Source organism: Myotis yumanensis, unplaced genomic scaffold, assembly GCF_028538775.1.
Source record: "Myotis yumanensis isolate MYYU_CA2020_CCGP unplaced genomic scaffold, mMyoYum1.0.hap1 SCAF_3, whole genome shotgun sequence".
Lineage (NCBI taxonomy): Eukaryota > Metazoa > Chordata > Mammalia > Chiroptera > Vespertilionidae > Myotis > Myotis yumanensis.
The window spans coordinates 147,061,695-147,081,533 of NW_027223754.1; the positions used below are offsets into that span (position 1 = coordinate 147,061,695).

The window sequence follows — 19,839 nt, forward strand, 5'->3', positions numbered from 1 at the left end:
CTCCACATCCCTGCAGAGGAGGGATGGCAGACAACAAGGACCCAGAGCTTGCATAGCAAAGACTTTGGTCCTAACTGTATTAGTTTGCTTTAACTACCAGTAAATTTGGCTACAACTTCATCATATTGTACACCTTCAGATAATCTCACGGCCCCTTTGGTGTGAAGTCTCCACTGAAGAATCTAGAAGAATCTTAATAAGGATGACTGTCCAGGGGAGAGTGGGTTGTACCTGATTACTTACTCACTGTCTTCTCCCACACAGGCCAAAGAATTTGAGAAAATTCTTTGCAAAATTAAAACACACACACACACACACACACACACACACACACACGTGAAAGGCACAGTCACCTGTTACAAAACATCAGTTGACTGAAAAAAATCATCCTTCATCGTACATTAAAGTGCAGAAATCCTGTGCTGCTTTGCTTCCAAGTATGAGTTTATAAAGGGCTCCCTCACCTCTAAGCTGAATCAAAAGTCAAAGCCCAGTGTAAAGGGCTCCTTGTCTTCAAAGTAAGTAAAAGGTCAGGCCTCCATGCACATGTGAGAAAAGGAAGATGGGAAGAACGGGAGTCCCGTAGCATAACGTTGACGTTTTTCTTACCAAAATGTCATCACAGCAATGAGCGTTATGACCAAGGTCTGGAAAACCCAGTTAGGACACCACTGTTTTTTTCCTGAAAAATAAACCTATAAAAAGATTCAGTAATGAGCAATGATAAAGTGGTAACACAAACTGTGGGAAGGACGCCTGAAGACTCATTCCCAGTGGGGACTCTTCGCTGCTCCCTGGGGATGGTAAGAGTGCTCCCTTCATCCTACATCTCCCTCCGCCTCAGCCTTCCTGAAAACAAAGCTCTCTCAAAACCACTTCAATTCCCTCCTTTCCCTTGATACTCCAGGCTCCAGTGAACTCTCTTTTCCCTGATGTTCTGCAGATGATCATCTGTGCCATTCATTTAGTGCTTATTCTTGAAGTTTGATGAGAGAAGAAGGCCTACAACACAAGATATTGTCAGAAGCCAAATGTCCACTTCTCTTAATAGGATACTTTTCAAAATCAAAAGGCTTTTAAGACATGATAGAATAAATCCCAGTGGAAGAATGTTAGGCATCATGACAAATCATGGAAAAGATTTTTGTGTCTTCTCAAACCTTACACATCTGTATCTAATTTCGCCATCTATTTTTTAAGGACAATCTGGGCCTGTGTCTTATTTATCCATGCAACAAATATTCATAAAGTACTAATATGTACAACATGACAGGGGACATGAAAATGAATAAATTACAGTCTCTAGGAAGTGAATGAGACAAACCTTTAGGACTGACACATATTGGTATGGAACTTGCATATGGGGAATGGACCAACAGCTGCAGGCTAGACAGCTGTGCAACTGCTGGAAAATCTGGCCAAATAGATAGGAGAGGTTTGCTGTCCCCTTAAATAAGGTGCTTCTTAAATATGAGTTTTCCTGCTAATGCAATAGGGAGTATTATGTTTTCTTCCTCTTGGGGAGTACAGGGTAGAATTATGCTTTTGACCAGAAGGAAATTAAATGATGGTGGTAGTTAAGAAATTGCTTAAAATGGGTCTTTGTTTGAATTCCTTGAGTACTAATAATGGTGAACACATCTACAGCCCTTATTAAGGGTCATAAACTCTTCTGAATGCTTTGCACATCCTATTTTTAACCTTCATAATAATCCTCAACCATCTTCTGAAACAGGAACTGTTACCCCCATTTTAAAGATGAGGATAATGAGGCCCAGCAAGGCTAGGTTCCTCACCCAAGATCATACAACTGGTAAGTCACAAAGCCAGGATACGAACCAAAAACATTTGGCTTTACAATCTGTGCTCTTAACCACAATGCTATGCGGCCTCCCTTTCTCTGTACGTAAAAGGAGGAAATACCCTACAACTTAGATATTAATTGTTATGATTTAAAAGGTCCGCATGGCTTACCAAATGAACACCTTAACCTGATGATCCAGAAACTGAGCCTAACTTATATTTTCAGCCTTATCTTCTACTCTCCTCCCTAACCAACTCCCACTTAATCCTTCAATGAGGCCAGTGCCAGCTCCCAGACCTTTGCTCATAACATTCCATCTGAAACCTCCCTACCGCTCCTGTTAGTCTGGCCAACACTCACTCTTCCTTGAAGACCTGGCTCCCATAATAGTCCTGCCGCACTCTGAGCTCCTGCAATATTTATGAGATTCAGAAACAACTGTTCTTTGCCTTTACTTCTGGTCCTCCCTGGCTACCTTGAAATTCTTTAGTTGAAGAGGTTACATCTCACCTTTTTATCTGCCTTCCTAGAACATTGACTTCAAGAGGTCTTCAAGTTGAATGGGTGCTCTTCAATGCCTATATCATTTCCTGACTCTGTGTTCACATCCCAACCCCCAACCCACCCACACATCCAAGACACTTAATGTTTTTAATTTAGACTATGAGACTTCAAGGAATATTTTCAGACTGAGCTCTCCATTCATGGCCAATATTATGTGCCAGACCCTGGGGCATAGAATGAAGAAGACAGACATGGGCCTGCTTTCATGGACCATACTAGTATGTCCTTGTTAATTTTCTGAGATGACTGCAAAATAAAGAGATTCTTTGGGTGCAAGATGCAAGCTGTTGAGGTTGCACACAACCAAATTGCACCTATTAGAGTCGCTATGGATGTAGATACCATCCTGCCCACCCCATTGCAAACTAGTTAGTACACAGGGCACCTTCCCTACACAATATTTTTAATGTTTTGTGTTGATTAAGTACCTGCTATATGCTGGACATTGTGCTAAAGGCTTTAGCTCATTTAATCCTATCAACAATTTTTGTAAGGTGTCATACTATTATTATCTCTATTTTCTAATGCAATTAAGTAACTTGCCCAAGAAGACTTTTTCACATATGTATTTATCCATGTATTTACATTTATTGGTACATCAAGAAGCTTATTAGCAACATCATATTGTAATAGTTTTTAGTTAGAATATTAAACTTTTTTTAGTCCTTTTAGAATAGTTCAACGTAGCATAACATGAGGAGTAGAGAGAAAACTGGTGCAATGGCCCTAACATCAGGTCATCCCTTACCAGGATGAGGTCATGAATCTCTTCCTCAGGGAAGGACCAGCTTTGGAACACTGGTGGGTCAGAGGGGGCAAGCTGAGTCTCACAGCTATCTATGCACTGCCGCTAGAAAGGGAGTATCGCAGTTTCTCCCTCCCTGATACTCCTTGTAACAGAGAGGGTGTCCTTTAAATTAATAAATGATTAACCTTCACTTTTTACTGTAAATGCTATCCTACTAGATGAAAGTTCTCTGTCCATTAATAAAGCCATCACATTTTAACCTTTGCAAGCAAGTGAATACCTACTCTCTATTTGCATATATAGTACGAAATATCAAAGGGAGAAGAGGGATTTGAGGATTAGCTGACATCCTTTGGGATCTTCTGAAGTCAAAGGTAAGGCCCTGTGTGGAGTGAAGGCAGCCACACTGAGATCTTACAGCCCAGGACCACAGGCATGTGGAGGCCAGCAATTTCACCTGATGGGGACACTAGAAATTAAAACTGGTGGAGTACTATTTCTGAACTGAATATGTTCTGTATTCATTTCTCCAAATCTCTCTGAAAAAAACAGATCATATCTATTAAACGGTTAGTATTTAAATACCTAAATGCAGTAGGGATGCAAACTAGGGACTTCATTAACAAAGAAATGAAGAAAAAAATCTTGGTAAATTTCTGAAAAGACTTTTTTTCATAGAAAATATTATTTCTGTTAATTATACATGTAAGTTTATTTACCTTGTTGGTTTTTTTGGGAATGGTCCTTCTTGGAGGAGTACTAACAATTCTGCTAAATTTGCTTTAAAAAGAAAGAGAGAATTAATTACTATTCAAATGCCTCTCCAGCAGTTACATGACAAAGACCCAGGCTGTCGCTAACACAGCAGTATGACTTTTTTTATTGTAATACAGTGGTAATTTAAAGAAGGAAAAGTCAAGGCAATTGAGAGTCCCTTTTGTGGAAAAGAACCTTAGTAAGCACAAATGAATGCATTAAACGTTGCATTATATTTCTCTCTCTTTTTTTTTTTTTTTCAAAATTATACCCCAGGAATTGTGCATTTACCTCCTTAAATAATAAAAATAATAAAAGTTGTTTTCCTGAGGACCAAACATGGTTTTCTAAATTTAGAAATAGCTACCTCGCCTAGTTAAAGGAGAAGCGACCCTTTTACTAAAGTGTAACACTTCTTGTAACATCTGCTCTTAAACGGATGGGTGATGTTTTGTCTAATCATTAAAGCTGCAACAGAAAAAAAATAAGAAAATGATCATTTAAGGCAATTGTGTTCCAAAACATTCTAAGAGAAGAATAGGGACTTAGTGGTCAGAAACGAATGGTTGCTGCCTGACCTAGTTATGGAAAGACTCACTGCTTTCTCCAAATTCCTCTGGCAATCCTGGGCATACCTGGTGGAGCTCGCGTCACTGGCTGAGGATTTCCAACTACTGAGCCGCTTCAGCCTGGCCAGCTTCCGGTTCCACATTTCTAATTCCTCTATTCTTTCTTCAAGGTTGTTGGTTAGTTTGCAGAGCTGCTTCACTGCACCTACATTTTCCATAAAGATCTGGTCCTAAAAATAATACGAAGTGCATAAATTTATAAATTCGAGACCATCAGAGAACTGTCCATAGCTCTTTCAAAGACATTCGAAGACACTGCTGGAAATGGTTATGCACAGCCTTGAATTCATTCAAGATAAATCTGTAGAGGTTTACCTCTTAAAGCGGTTTTGTTAAACTGCTGGCTGCATAGTAAAAGTGCTTATGTTCAATTTGCAATAAAATGGAAATATGTCCTTGTAACCCAAGAGAGAGAATGGAGCTGGAGGACACTGTCAAGTTTGGACTCTGAAGAATTATCTCCAGTGGTCATGTGCTATATTTAAGAGTCATGAAAAGAATGTTGATGTGTGTGTGTATCACTAAATAATCCTAAGAAATGACTCCAGTTCTTCCGGGTAAAATGTGCATCGAATTGCTCGGGTGAAGGAGGAAGAATGAAGACCTGGGCTCTTCTCTGAGTTCTGCCACTTACTGGTTGTGAGACCCAGATAAAACACAACCTCTCTGAGCTTCGGTTTCTTCATCTGCAAAGGAGAGGAAAACTCTTGAGGTGTTTATTTCTGCCCTAACCTCCCATGAACTATCTTGTATATTTCAGCCAAACTCCCAAACAGACTTTAAAACAACAGCACTACTTAACTCTTCCTGTTCACAGAAAGTCACTGACAGGTCAGAAAGAGCAAGAAAGGGGAAATCAACCAAAGCCAGAGTAAGAAAGCCTTCCCCTCCCCGACCCAATACACTTCAGTTGTCATGGGAACACGAGTGTCTATCTCTCAGCCATAACAACAACCCTGGAAAGCTCTCATAAACTCACACCCTGATCCCGTACCTCTCCTCCTTACCCCACAGCACTCTTTGGGGGCTCATAGTAGCTAGTCCTCTACTGTAATGAGCTAGAGGCCAAACGAAAAAGACTTGTTTTGTGGTTGGGGGAATCAAACTGAAAGGTGTGTGCCTTTTGAGATCCCCATCATGCAAACCTATTTTAAGGGTTTCAAAGCTGTAAAGCAACCACTCAGAAAGGATTCAGAAGCTGAACATAATGAATTTAAGGCTTAGTTCATGCAGTTTAAAGACATGCACACTGCTACAGAACAGACTGGTAAAGGTAAGTGGATAGTCAGTTTTATAACACTCTACTATTGAACTATGACGGTATATAAATCAACTCTAGCATAAAGGTTAAAGAACAAAAGTATTAAAAATAACTACAGCTACAATAATTTGTTAATGGTACACACATTAAAAGAGGTAAATTAGCCCTGGCCGGTTTGGCTCAGTGGATAGAGCGTCAGCCTGCGGACTGAAGGGTCCCAGGTTCGACTCCTGTCAAGGGCATGTACCTTGGTTGCAGGCACATCCCCAGTAGGGAGTGTGCAGGAGGCAGCTGGTCGATGTTTCTCTCTCATCGATGTTTCTGACTCCCTATCCCTCACCCTTCCTCTCTGTAAGGAATCAATAAATATATATTTTTTAAAAAGAGGTAAATTATAACATCAAAAACATAAAATGTGGAAGGGGAGTAAATGGGTAGTTTTTGTATGCGATTGAAGTTAAGTTACTATCTGCCAAAAATAAGCTATTATATCTATAAGGTATGTCATGTAAGCCTAATGGTGACCACAAAATAAAAACTTACAGAAGATACAAAAAAGATAAAGAGAAGAAAATCAAAGCATTTCACTACAGAAAATCATCAATTCACCCAGGAAGACAGTAAAAGAGGAAGAAAGGAACAAGGGAAAAACAGCCAGAAAACAATGTGATGGTGTTAGTAAGTCCTTACCTAGTAATAATTGCCTTAAACAAAAATGGACTAAATTCTCCAGTCAAAAGGCAGAGATTGTCTGAATGGGTTAACAACAACAACAAAACACAGAACCCAACTACATGCTGCCTACAAGAGGCTCCTGTCAGCTTTAAGGACACACATAGGCTCAAAGTGGAAGGATGGAAAAGGATACTAATGGAAACCAAAAGGGAGCAGGCATGGCTATAACTATATCAGATAAAATAGAATTTAAGTAAAAAACTAACAAGAGACAAAGAAGGTCATCATATAATGAGAAAGGAGTCGATTCATCAAGAGGATATTACAGTGGTAAATATATACAGTATGCACTCACACCCAGTTTGAGATGAGTAAGTTCTGGGGATCTAATGTGCAGCATGGTGACTACAACAGTGAACAGCACTGTATTATATACTTAATCATTGCTAGGAGAGTTATAGGGGAGCAGGACTTTGCCACCCCAAAATATGTCTCATTGGCATAAAGGTTATTTTGGCTAATTATTTTTTTTAAAGAAACAAAAGACTTAGGAAGAGCTTTCTACCTCCCCCTTCACTGCCCAAAACAATTTGGATAGAGGTCCTGTTTCAGGAAGCTATCACCCTAGATTACTCTGAAGAATATGATCCCGGTGTGGTGACTAGAGGGCAGGGGTGGGGACATGAACTCAGCAATCCTGCTTGTTCAAAGTCCTCTCTGTGTCTCATTGTCTCCACTTGGGATAGCAAACATTTGTTTATCAAACATTTGTTTCTTCACCATGTAAATTGCCTTCCTCCCCTTGGAAGTCTCAGACTCCCAGCCCCTTCCCCTGAGCTCTGGATGGCATATAAGCCTCAATTGCCGGATTGCCTCTGGGCCCTCATTTTCTTATGGAGCCCCAATATGTACAAAATTCAACTTGGGGTTTCCTTGGTTATCTGTCCCATGTCAATTTAATTCTTAAACCAGACATAAGCATCTAGAAGGATGGAGGAGAAACTTTTTCTTTCCAACAGAGTAAATCTTAAATGTTCTCACCATACACGCCAAAAAGGTCATTATGTGAGGGCATGCATATGTAACCTGCTATAGTAATAATTTTGCAATATATGTGTGTGTATCAAGTAAGCATGCTGTGCCAATTATTTCTCAATTCAGTTGTGAGGGAGGATACTTTATTTAAAAAAAATAAGATTGGACATGAATTGATAACTGTGAAATGAGTGACGTATACTAGTATACATGGGTTTCATCAATATCCTCTCTTTTGTATAGGCTTGAAATTTTTCATCGAAAATGTTAAAAATAAATAAATCACAAAACATGAACCAACCAAAAAAAAAATCTCCAGACAAAAGCTCTTCTAAAAGTTCTAACTCTGGTATAGATGTTCTTTTACTTCTAAATTTGTTTTAATAAGTATAAGGCAAAAATTGTGAAGATAAGAATAACATTCTATTGTTATAAATCATAGTAAATGTCATTTCACTATTTCCTATGTTCACATTGCCGAAAGCTTTGTGCTATAATGATAACTATCTTATTTAGTGGGTCAGATGGTCAGTTGATGTCCACCCTCAAATCCAAATCAGGCTCCCAGCCATGGCATCTGATTCCCCCCCCACAAATCCCCATCCCCCGACGCGTCCCCCTGCCCCCCCCCCCCCCCCCGCGCTCCCCACAGGCGGTCCATCGGGCAGTGCTGTCAGCTCAACAGCCTAAATCTCCTGAATCTACCCACTTCTCTGCGTCCTCACTGGCACTACCATACCACATATATAATGTGTCCTCCCCAAAATGTATAGACACACTTTGAATATTTATAGACAGGATTTATTAAAATACATTTCATTTTTGAAATTGAGTTATCAGCTGTTAAAGTCTGCATACATTGCTGGGGACACCCTGTATATTTTTATTTTTACTGGCAACTTGTTTCTTCTTTTTTAAAAAATGTTTCCTTGACATACTCAATTGCAATTTAGCCCAACCAAAGCAGATCATGGAGCAGGATGCTAACGTCCCCTCTAAACCACGGCATGATGGTCCTGCAGCGTCTCCCCAGGACTTTCAATGCTGTCGCACATGGTAAAAGCAACGGCTGCCTTGTCCAGTTACTTGTCACGAATGATAACAAGCCAGCTCTGATTCCTCCAACTCAAATTTGCTGGCACTAAGTGGATCCAGTAGGCCAGAAATAATTCATGTGCTTTCTTTCCTATTTAGGAGGAAATAAAAGTGGAGAGGGAATTTACTCGGACCTCCCTAATTATAACGAAGGCCCTGACATTATGGATCCAGTGGAAAATTACCAAAACTAATTTTCTAGGACGTGTTCTGGGGACTGACTCTTACTAAAATGCTCTGACTTCTGTCCTCTGTCGTCATGGTAAAGCCAGGACAGAGTGGGCAAAAGTAGATTTATAGTTGTAAGTATGCAAAACAGTTTCTTCTTATATAATTATTTATTACTTGTTGGTATGAAAACTGTAAACCTATTTCCCCCACCGCTGTATAAATATGCTCAAAAAATAACCTATTTTCTGAAAATGTCCTTTTCCATGCAAGTGAATGATCTTTGTGAGTTCATATTAACCACCATGTGCACCCAGATGCCTGAGGGACTCTTTCTAAATACACACACCCAGGTGCCGCATAGAGGCTTGTTTGTATTCATGAGATGGGCATAAGGCTGAGACATTTTGAAAAGCTTTCCCAACTGATGCCCATTATTGGTTAAAAACTATTTTCTAATTGAACCTAATTTAATTAATCAACTCTGTCCCCTTATTAATGACAATTTTCTTTTTTTAAGATTTTTTAAATTGATTTTTAGAGAGAGAAAAATGAAAAGGGAGAGATAGAAACATTAATGATGAGAGAGAATCATTGATTGGCTGCCTCCTGCACGCCCTCTACCAGGGATCAAGCCCAAAATCCAAAATTCGGGCATGTGCCCTGAACCGGGAATTAGACTGGCAACCTTTCGGTGCATAAGAGGACACTCAACCAACTGAGCCACACCGGCCAGGGCATTACTGACCATTTTAAATGGGACCCACGACCTCAGCAGAAATGTCACTTTCCAGCTGTGATGCAAAAACGATGAAACTGGCCTGCCACCAACATTGCTCATGAGACTTTGTGGGGGAAGTGGCAGCTGCTTCAAATCGATTGCACAAGAACCTTCTACCCACTCACTGCGACTGGCTTTGGGGTGAGGGTACATAGGCATAGCGTGTGCACGTTTTCCGAAAGGACACGCAGGGCAGTGTGAAAAGGACACGTGCCCAGGCCAACAACAGGGAGGCCTTTGTGAAATGAGAGCGGTTCCCTGGCTTAGAGCGGGCCCCTCGTGGAAGCTTCGTCTCTCACCATCGCCGCCTTCTCACTCTGGGCTCCCGTCATACTGAACCCTTTGGCCTTCACAGAACATGTTCTGGTCTGTCTCGTCTCTGGAACCCACACAGGCTTCTCCCTTCACCTGAACCTCCCGCCCTCCCCCTCCTCCTCCCACCTGCCTTACACTCAGTGTCAGATTTGCCTTTGCTACAAACACACAGCGACTGGGCCCTAAGCCGTGTCCACTGCCGATGCTCCAACACAAACAGGAACTCAGGATATATTTGCTGACTAAATAAATGAATACAGTGGGGCCTTGACTTACGAGTTCAATTCGTTCAGAGACTGAGCTCGTTAAGGAGCTCGTTAACTCAAATTACTCTGTCAACTCAATGATAAAAATCAGCGGAGAGACAGCTGGTATGTCAAAAAACTCATTTAGTCGGACACTTGTACCTGACTTCTACCCGAATAAACGAGTATATTCTTACAAGGGCAGTTCATGCTGTGAGGCACTGAGAGGCCATAGCATTGTTCTCTAATGAGACTGAAGAGAGTGACCAACTTCCAGGTTATTTGTGGGTTTTTTTTATCCAAAGTTTCTCTCAGAAAATAAGGAGACAAAGGTCCAAATCCCGTGTTAGGAAACGCCCATGACAAGGCAGGTGAATTAAGCAAAGAAACACTAGTGTTGAAAGTTCCCAGTGCAGTGGGATAGTGGTTCATTTGTACTCAGCAAACTGGTTTCCACCCTGGTTAGGTCCTTTCCCCTTTGGGAGGAGACCGGCTCAGGAGAGAGATGGATGGATGGCCCTTCAGTCCCCCTCACTCACTAGGAAGCCCTGGGACTCTGCAGACCACAACTGCAAGCTCCCAGGTCACGTGTAGGTCTGAGAGTAAGTGAGCCCACAGCCCTGGGGAGCAGCCAGGCAGTGCAATCGATCTCCTGTCTTCAGGAACTACAGCTTGTCCTCGGTCAATGACACTGAGAAGGGGTGTCTAAGCCTGGTGGCAAAGAACGCTGGGAGAAGTTGAAATAGGCTCTTATTTCTTTCCCAGTGAGAGTCACAGACTTGAAAATCTCTCCTTGCGGCATCTGATGCTGCATGGACTGACATTTTGTAATCAGATCATGGGAATAAAACAGCCTGTAATTGAGCATTATGAAAATGATTGCCAAAGGGAGAAACACTGTCTGCAGCCAATGGGTGTGTCTGACAATTGTTTGGGCTTTGGATAAACTCGGCTTTAGATCTTTGTCCAGGAGTTTGTTTTGTGGATAGTTCTCCAGGCCCTGACATGGACTTAAGAAAACAGAATCTCCAAACCAGAAAAGCAGGCTGCTGAGACGGTGTGGAAGCTCAGCCCTCCAGCTGAATGTCTACCAGGCCCCCTGAGGAGCGGTTTGCATATTCCTCTCGCAAAGAGGACACGTCCTGGGTTCATTTCCCTGGGTTTGTGTTTTGACCTCTGCTTTACATGGGGAGAGCACAGCTTTATAAAACTGTTGAAAATGATGTTTCATGCTCGCCTTATGTGTGCTGTAGAATCCTGGCTTTATTTATCTCTGTTTGGGTGGAATTTTCTGTGGAAGGGCTTGAGTCCTTCCGCTGAGACAAGTTTCCGGTTGAACTAGCACATGTCACAGTTTGTTGCAATTCTTCGATTTCTTGTCTTCCCTGGGTGAGGTGTGAGCTCCTTTTGACGGCAGTCACTGTGTCTTGTGACTCCCCAGGGCCAACTAAATACCTGGCACATGTCACTTAATATTCAATTAATGGACAGAATCAATAGTTCTTTATCAAGCAGCTATGGTGTCTGACCATTTTTCTAGGTGCACTATTAGATAAAACTATTAGATAAGGCAGAAAGGGTCTCAGAGAGCACATTTTCTAGTGGGGAAAACTGGCCAACAACAAGTAAACCACAAGTAAATAATATTGTTTTAAGTTGTAATTAGCACTAGGAAGGAAGCCAACAAGGCACTGAAATAGGAGATAATTGTCCCTGTCTTAAGGCATTGCTACAGCTTTGGCCCATTAGTTTTATTTTTGAGAGCCCTGGGAAGGAATAAAGTGGACTCAAGTGGAAAGTTATAGTCTCATCCTGAGAAAGACTGGCAACCGAATATAAAACTGGGCCCAACAATTCACAGGAGAAATCTCAGTAGCTAATATAAGAAAGAAATGCACAGCTTTATTACTTGTCAGAGAAAGGCAAATTTAAAAAGTACAATATCACTTTACCCCAATCAGATTGCAAAATTTAGAAAGTCTGGTAATGTCAGGTGTTGAGTATATAAAGAAACAGTAAGCCTCGTGCGCTGCTGTTACGAGTTAGAACTGACCAACTCTATGGCATGTTTTCCATAGAAAACCTCCCACCCAGAGAACACTCATAGCTGCATAGTTGTGGTCAAGGGATCCACACTTGAGAAGGAGAAGGAAAAGACACAAGCCAAGGAATTCCATGCATCAGACTATGAGCAGAAGTTCATAATTCAAAGACATTTGAATCATATTCCAGAAAGCCCAGACATCTAAGGGTATATATGAAGCCCATTAAAGTGGCTCCATTGCTGTGGAGGGTTGAGTGAAAGAGGAGATGAGGATAAGGGGTGGGCTGGGGAACACAATAAAGTAAAAGAGCAGTAAAATGAGGACTGTGGTATGTTCGCTCTAGCTTCAACAATAAAGACAAATCCTCTGGGGGAAGAATGAAGGGGGGTTTGCACATTGAGAGACACCACTCTTGTAGAAAGTTTCTTTACTCTTTAGCTCTCTGCTCAGTGTGAGTAGCTGGAAGGTGCAGTGGTGCACTGAACAGCCGAGGCAGAGTCCAGTAGCCCACGTGCTTTGCAGGTGAAGTCCAAGCAAGCTATGTCTACTCACTGGGAGGAAGTGACGCTGACCTAGGTGTCCGGCTTCACAGATCAAGTGAAGTTAGCATTGATCAGAAAGGAACTGAATTATACTTAAAGACTTTACTTCTTTAAAGATTACTCGAAAATATTCTCTTTGAAAACTTCAGCATAAATTCAGCTATTTTGTGAAATTCCAGGTCCTAGTCCACAGGCCTATCTGATTGACAAAGCATCGCCACCACCTGCTGACACCATATTTAAATTGCAGTTTTAAGTGTCTGAACAATGACTTCTTTTCCCAACATTTATTATAAAAACTAGAGGCCTGGTGCACGGATTCGTTCACTGGTGGGGTCCCTCGGCCTGGCCTGCACCCTCTCGCAATCCGGGACCCCTCGAGGGATGTAGGACTGTTGGTTTTGGCCTGATCCCCGAAGGCCAGGCTGAGGGCCTCTAGTATGCGTGTAAAATCTTTGATTAATCTCTTTCTGTCCTCCTCCTGCCCCCACTCCCTCTGAGATTCATTAGTCTGTTCCATGTTTCCATGCCTATGCATTGAGCATCTGCCCCCTTGGTGGTCAGTGTGTATCATAGCTATCAGTCAAACGGTCGAATGGTCACTTAGGCTTTTATATACATAGATTATCCAGCATATAGAAAATTTTAAGAAAATGTAAACACTCATACACCCACCAGCAGCCAGAGGGAGTACCTTTTTCTAATTACTAAAAGGACATGACACACCCTCACAGTGGCCCTGAGCCTCACAAAGTGAACCCGAGTGAGGTGGAGACTTCAGATAAGGTGGTCAGGGGAGGTCTTGGTGCTGAGATACAGCTGATGAGTCTTTAGGACAGAGACACATGTCCCCAGCTTGTTTCTGCCTGGGCGTGGTTTGCTCTTCAGGTGACAAATGAGCCCGGCTGTCTGGAACAAGAATGCTTCCCCCTACTTTCCCAGGGTCTGCACTTGCCTTCTTAGGAATGAACTTGGGTTGTAGCCTCTCCTGGGGGAAGTGAGGAATGGCCCTTGGAACTCCTGTTGCTAATATTCCCAACTGTCCCCATTCAACTCAACTGGGAATAGGAAGATATGGGGCCAGGTGGAGAACTAATCATTTTACTGAACAATGAGAGTCATAAGGCCCCGGGCAGACATTACCTACATTGAAAACACAGAAATCTCTTTCCTGCATGTTGTAGGGGAGGGTCACAGCCAGACTGATATAGCTGCTACCTGACAGTAACCCCAAGAGCCCGCCTTGGCGGCCTGGTGGCACACTCCCAAGGCTGCATCCTGAGACTGGCAGCTGCGCCTACTCTCTTCTCTCAGCCCAGGAAGCTTATGAAGATGTAAGAGTGAGGTGACTTTATTATATGAATACCAGTGGATCTAGTTTATATCTTAAGTAAATATAAAAGATTTAAGTAAGTTATTTGAAAACTTCAGTACTTTACAAAAATAAATTTCTCATGATACACCTCTCAAGTGAAGTGATAGTCCAGGTTTGAGAGAGACAAAAAAAAAATTGATTTTATTGAAGACATGATCCTGGGAAGCAGGAGGGAGGAACCCGGCTTCTGCCACTCAGCCCTCACAGCCCAGGGCTGAGCAGGCCATCCAGATCCCATTATCTAAGTATTTGCTGTCTGAGAACTTGCAGACAGAAGACTATGGAAGGGCCTACCGTGAAAATGCACCTTCTAGCTTGCTACTCCAATGCGGCCTGCTGACCAGCAGGGCTGGTGCAAGTGCCATCACCTGGAGGCTGGTGAGAAGGACCTCGGGTCACACCCTATTTGTGCTGAATCAGAATCTGGTCAGATCCCCCACTGACTCTTATGTACTTTGAAATTGTCTTGCTCAAACATCTCTCCCAATGAATATAAAATCCCCCTGTCAATCAGTCTCCCCTCCCAGCATCAAATATAACAATGCAACATAAAGCTAACCAGCAGCCGAGTGAACTGGCAAAGTTCGCAAAAGATGCGGGATTGCACAGAATTAACAGACGTGATCAGCCAGGGGAAAGGCAGCCCTGGACCCCTGAACAAGGGAAGAGGAGTGAATCCGCAAGCATGGTCACATTCCCTCCAAAGACAACGCTGTGAATATCTGGGAGTGAAGACAGGCTCCTGGAGAAAATGAGGAGGCTCATGAACATCTTTGTAAAAATGACCCACTTTATGACTGTGCTGGGGAAGTCAAGCACATACTATTTTGTTGAAAACCTGTGCTAAAAAAATTCAACACTTAACACTCCCGCCACTCGAAGGAGGAACACATTGTTTTAATGATAACTTCAATGCTATGTGAGATAAGTGACTTTTGTGAGTTTTAGCCCCATTTCTCAAGACAAAGTCTAATCCAAGTGTCACTATTTCTTGTGATTTCAGGCCTTGTTTTAAGTGGATTTTCTCAGGGCAGGTTATATTCCTTTTTCTTTTTGCCTCTGGGATTTGGTTGGGGTGCCTATGACCGGTGTGGGATAACTGACACCAACTTACTCCCCAGGTGGGGGAAGAATTCTTCCTACTCTCCTGTTTCCTGAGTGGATGTTTCACGCACTGTGATGTCACAGAAGGGGGTTCCCCCTGGTTATAGCTCTAGAGGCAGGTATCTATTCTGTGCTTACCTTGTCGAGCATGAGGAAGTTCTCCAGCGTCTCTCCGTTTTCACAGGTGACATCACCAACCTCTCTCACGGCTCTGGGCAGAACTTCTTGCACCTCCTGGGCAATCATTCCTAGACACAAAACACTCCAACAGGTTGAGTCAGGGAAAGACCTTTCTGGAGAAAATCCTCCCAGGCCTACATCAGAAAGGAACACCGACAGCCACAGGCCACAGAGGAAGTCTTGGCAAATAGATGCTTATCCCTTCTCAGCTTTTGCTTTGATCTACAAGCATTTGAAGCAAAGAAGGAATTTTGAGCCATGCATCACTATAGGATTAAGTGGGAGTGCCTTTTCTTTACTTTTCCTTGAGACTCGGGGCCAAATGTTGGAAGGGGTGAGTAAATACCTTAAAATTTATTCACATAGAAGCAAGGGTGGGACATTATCTTGTTTTTGTTTTGTTTTGTTTTGGGGGGGGTTGTTTGTTTGTTTTGTTAGTTTGTTTTCTTTTCCTGCAGAAGGACTTGCCTCCTAATCCGTTCTTTAGGATTCCGGATTGGAATATAAACACCACTTTGGCCCTTCTCTAACCTAGACCTGTCTACTATGCCATTTTCTCTCTCCATCCCAGGATTGCCCTCAAACAGTTTGAGCTGCCATCTGCCCCTCAACCCTCATCACATGAGCAAGAGGATGCCAGTGAAAAGAAACAATATATTGAAAATACTCCCCCAGTACCTTGGGGTGCGGGAATGGGGTGGGTATTGAGTAAAGACAACAGGAATTTCTTTAAGCTTTCCTGTTCTAGTGATTATGGGTTTCACAGAGGAAGAATTAGACCAACAGGATATTTTCGAATGCCATAGCACACAACCTCCAGGTAAAGAATTTGGAATTAAGCCTGGCCAGTGTGGCTAAGTGGTTGAGTATCGACCTATGAGCCAGGAGGTCACGGATTGATTCCTGGTCAGGGCACATGTCCTAGTTATGGGCTAGGTCCCCAGTAGGGGGCGTGCAGGAGGCAGCCAATCAATGATTTACATCATTGAAGTTTCTATCTCTCTGAAATCAATAGAAATATATTTAAAAAATAATTTGGAATTAGAATTTTAATAGGAGACAATACAAAATTAAAAAGGGAGCTTGTGTGTGTACCTGTTTGATGGGCAGTGTTTATTCCCATTGCAGATGCAAACTCAGGTTTGTAGTCATATTCAACAATCCTCATTTGGGCTATTCTTCTCAGCTGTTCATTTGTGTCAACCTAATTGAATTAAAGAAGAGCAGATTTCACCCACTTAGATATTTGCTGTTCAAATCAATGCCCAGAGTGACCCAAGAGAGATTAGGCATGTTGAAAATTTGATTGTTTTATCCTGTTGCTCAAATTATTTTAAGAGAAATTTATATTTTTCTCCTTAGAGAAGCCAAAGTTTCAGCTTCCATGTTAGTGACTTCTGTTCACTGATTTGTAAACTGAACCAGTTTTACTAGTATGTCTAAATTCTAGGACAAAAGCTCCCTCATTCACTGCTCCTGCCTTCTTCCCTCTGAGAGGCAAGCCCTCTTCCTGAGAATGAGGTTGCTCACTTTGGAGAGAAACAATTGATGAAAGGATTGAGAAGTACCGTTTCCAAATGAACATGCAGCATAAATGCCAAACAAATACAGGCCAACCTTGTATTTATAAATTGAAAATGCAATGTTTAGTTCAAGTAACAAACTTTGAGGTATGAATATATCCCCTATTGTTTGCTTTTGACCATTTTGCTGGAAAAACTTTCTTCAGGGGGCAGATTGCAAATCCAGGTTGCCCACCAGCTGGACCCTCCTGACCCAGACTTCCCTCATGGAGATGGCTCCTCCCCAGACCTGCCTGTCAGGGCCGGTGTTTTCTGAGCTCACCGCTCTTGCAGGTTGTTAAAAGCATTCCCAACAGTCACTGCAAACTCCTCAAAAAAATTGCACTGGGTCCCAGCAAAATGAAGACAATGGAGATCATTTTTCCTAAAGCTAAATGTGTTTAACTCAAAGGATTCCCCTTTGAGGGTTTTTATTTAACGAATTGACGGCATAACAAGATTGTTTTTTATTGTCTTGGTTCAACAAGTAAAAAGTTGGCGGCCCTATGTGGGTGCCCTAAATTTTCTTTCAGAATATAACTGGATTATGAAACCAGTGGTCTCTTGACAATTAAAATTATATTGTCTTGACATTCAACCATGTGTTGGAGCAACCAAAATGCTTTGTTGTTGCTGCTGCTGTTTTAAGAAAACCCTGTCATGACCCTCCGCTCCTCTGGACCCACTGTGCCAGGTGAGCAGGGAAGCGCCTCCCATCTCATTAAAGGCTCTTCCCTAGTTGGGCTGATTGGGAAAGCCTGTGGCTCGGCACTTAACTAGCTAAATGGACAAGCTTTACTTCAGGGATTTGTCAGGGAGTATAATTTTGAACTCACTGTTGTTTTAATAACTGTTCTTACGAAAAACTTGATTCAATGCGTTCATTCATTGTTTTATTTGACTAACATTTACCAATCATCTTCAACACACCATGCACTACACTAAGTGCTGGGACTTCAAAACTGATTGCCTTTTCACCCGAAACTAAACCAAAATAATATTGAATGTAAACTGTAATTTAAAAATAAAATTTAAAAATTTTTAAGAGTTTGTGGTCTACACAGGAAGGCAGACTCATCAATACAGATTACATTACAACTAGAGGCCTGATGCACAAAATTCGTGCAAGGGACTTGGCCCCAGGCCCCGCCCACCACCACCAGGGCCCTCTGCCGCCTCTGCCACAGCCCCCACCCGCTCTGGTTTTGTCTGGAAAGAAGGACATCCAGAAGGATGTCCGGTCTAATTAGCATATTATGCTTTTTTATTTTAGATGTGGCATGCAGGGTGGTGATGGAATTGTGAATTGAGAAATCATGGCCGATCCAAGTAAGTATCTAAGAATTCTCAGGGGAGCTAAGGGGGGCTTCCTCCAGATGGTGAAGCCCAACAGAGACCTGGGCTCCTTTCAGTTCTCAGCCGTGTTCTGCTCCTTTCACTTTAGGACCTTTGCTCATGCATTTTCCCTGCCTCCATAGCAATTCCTCCCCTTCCAACCTCCTCCCCCAGCATACATCCCTTCACCAGAGAAGCAGTTTTTGACCCCCAACACTAGGAAGGGGTCCGCTGCTTATGTGCTAATGGCACCTGTTCTTTCCCTTGGTAACATTAATCGAGTTATCACCAGACAGTTGGTTATGTCACCCTTATTCTCTGTCTTCTCTCTAGGCCAGCCGTGGGCAAACTACAGCTGCGGGCCGGATCTGGCCCGTTTGAAATGAATAAAACTAAAAAAAAAAAAAAAAAGACCGTACCCTTTTATGTAATGATGTTTACTTTGAATTTATATTAGTTCACACAAACACTCCATCCATGCTTTTGTTCCAGCCCTCCAGTCCAGTTTAAGAACCCATTGTGGCCCTCGAGTCAAAAAGTTTGCCCACCCCTGGTCTAGGCTATACTCCTGAGGGTAAGGACAGATGAGGCCATGGTTTTCTGTTCATCACCAAATCACCAGTTTCTGGGTAGTAGGTGCTCAACTAATATTTGTTTAATAAATTAAGATAGGAGTTAGTTGTGGGAAAATGTAGATAAGGGGGAACCAAAAAGGGGGTGACTAAGACAGGGGTGCTGGGAGGAAGAACACCATGAGCCAAGTTCCAAGGCAGCAAATCCCCCGAGTGATGTCTGCACAATAGAGGCGGAGTTTGACATTACTAGACCATAAAGACAAGGTCAGAGCAGGGAGGGCCTTACAAACCATGCTGGGAAGGAAGTCACAATCTCATGCATCTGTCACTGGGAGTTCCTTCATCCATTCAACGAGTATTGAGTAGTGACTATGTGCCAGGTGCTATTCCAGCCACTGGAAATTAAACGAGTGTTTCTTATCTGAAGTTCAAATTTTAACAAAAGTTCTGTTCCTCAAGGTAAGGCCAATGTCTTGTTCATTTCAGGAACTGCCCAGCGCCTAGCAGAGTGTCTGATATAATCGGCACACAGAGCTTCATTGCAGAGAAGAAGGAATGAAAGAATAGAGGTGGTGTGATGGCAGAGCAACCCTGACACGAACAGAATTGAAGATGGGGATCAACCAGGAGCCAGCCTGGGCCGGCCTTGTGCTAGCCAGGCCCTCCCCAGTTCCCCACGCCCCACACCCTTGGGAGTCCCATGCTTGCTTTGCCTACTTTTTATTATCCCTGGGGTTTGTGCAAGAGTCCCCACTGGAGACCACCTTCGCTCAGGCTGGTCAGGCTCTGTAAAGGGAAAAAGACCCCTGCTGTCTAAGTTGGATCCTTGGAAGCATTTTTCCCAAAGACATATTGCTACACTTAGCGATTAGGTATCAGACAGATTTTTGCCCAAAGAAAATTTTGAGGGTTGGCTTGGGGATCTAAAGACCCATAACAATGTTTCTCTAAGAAAATGCTCTTCTGGTTTCTGGCTCATAGACTTTCTTTCCAAAGCTAAATATAAACTGCCTGGGTTGCATGTTGCCTAGCTGTTTTCTGGTGA

General features: G+C 42.6%; 1 protein-coding gene across 1 annotated transcript in view; it reads right to left on the reverse strand.

The window, feature by feature from the left end:
- Positions 1-19,839, reverse strand: part of MYRFL (myelin regulatory factor like) — a 106,891-nt gene that overhangs the window by 17,352 nt on the left and 69,700 nt on the right. The window contains exons 12-16 of the mRNA XM_070409744.1: positions 16,418-16,526; positions 15,281-15,390; positions 4,508-4,671; positions 3,836-3,896; positions 610-695 (exon numbers count right to left, since the gene is read on the reverse strand). Of these exons, the coding sequence (XP_070265845.1) occupies positions 610-695; positions 3,836-3,896; positions 4,508-4,671; positions 15,281-15,390; positions 16,418-16,526 (530 nt within the window). The remainder of the gene's footprint in view (positions 1-609; positions 696-3,835; positions 3,897-4,507; positions 4,672-15,280; positions 15,391-16,417; positions 16,527-19,839) is intronic.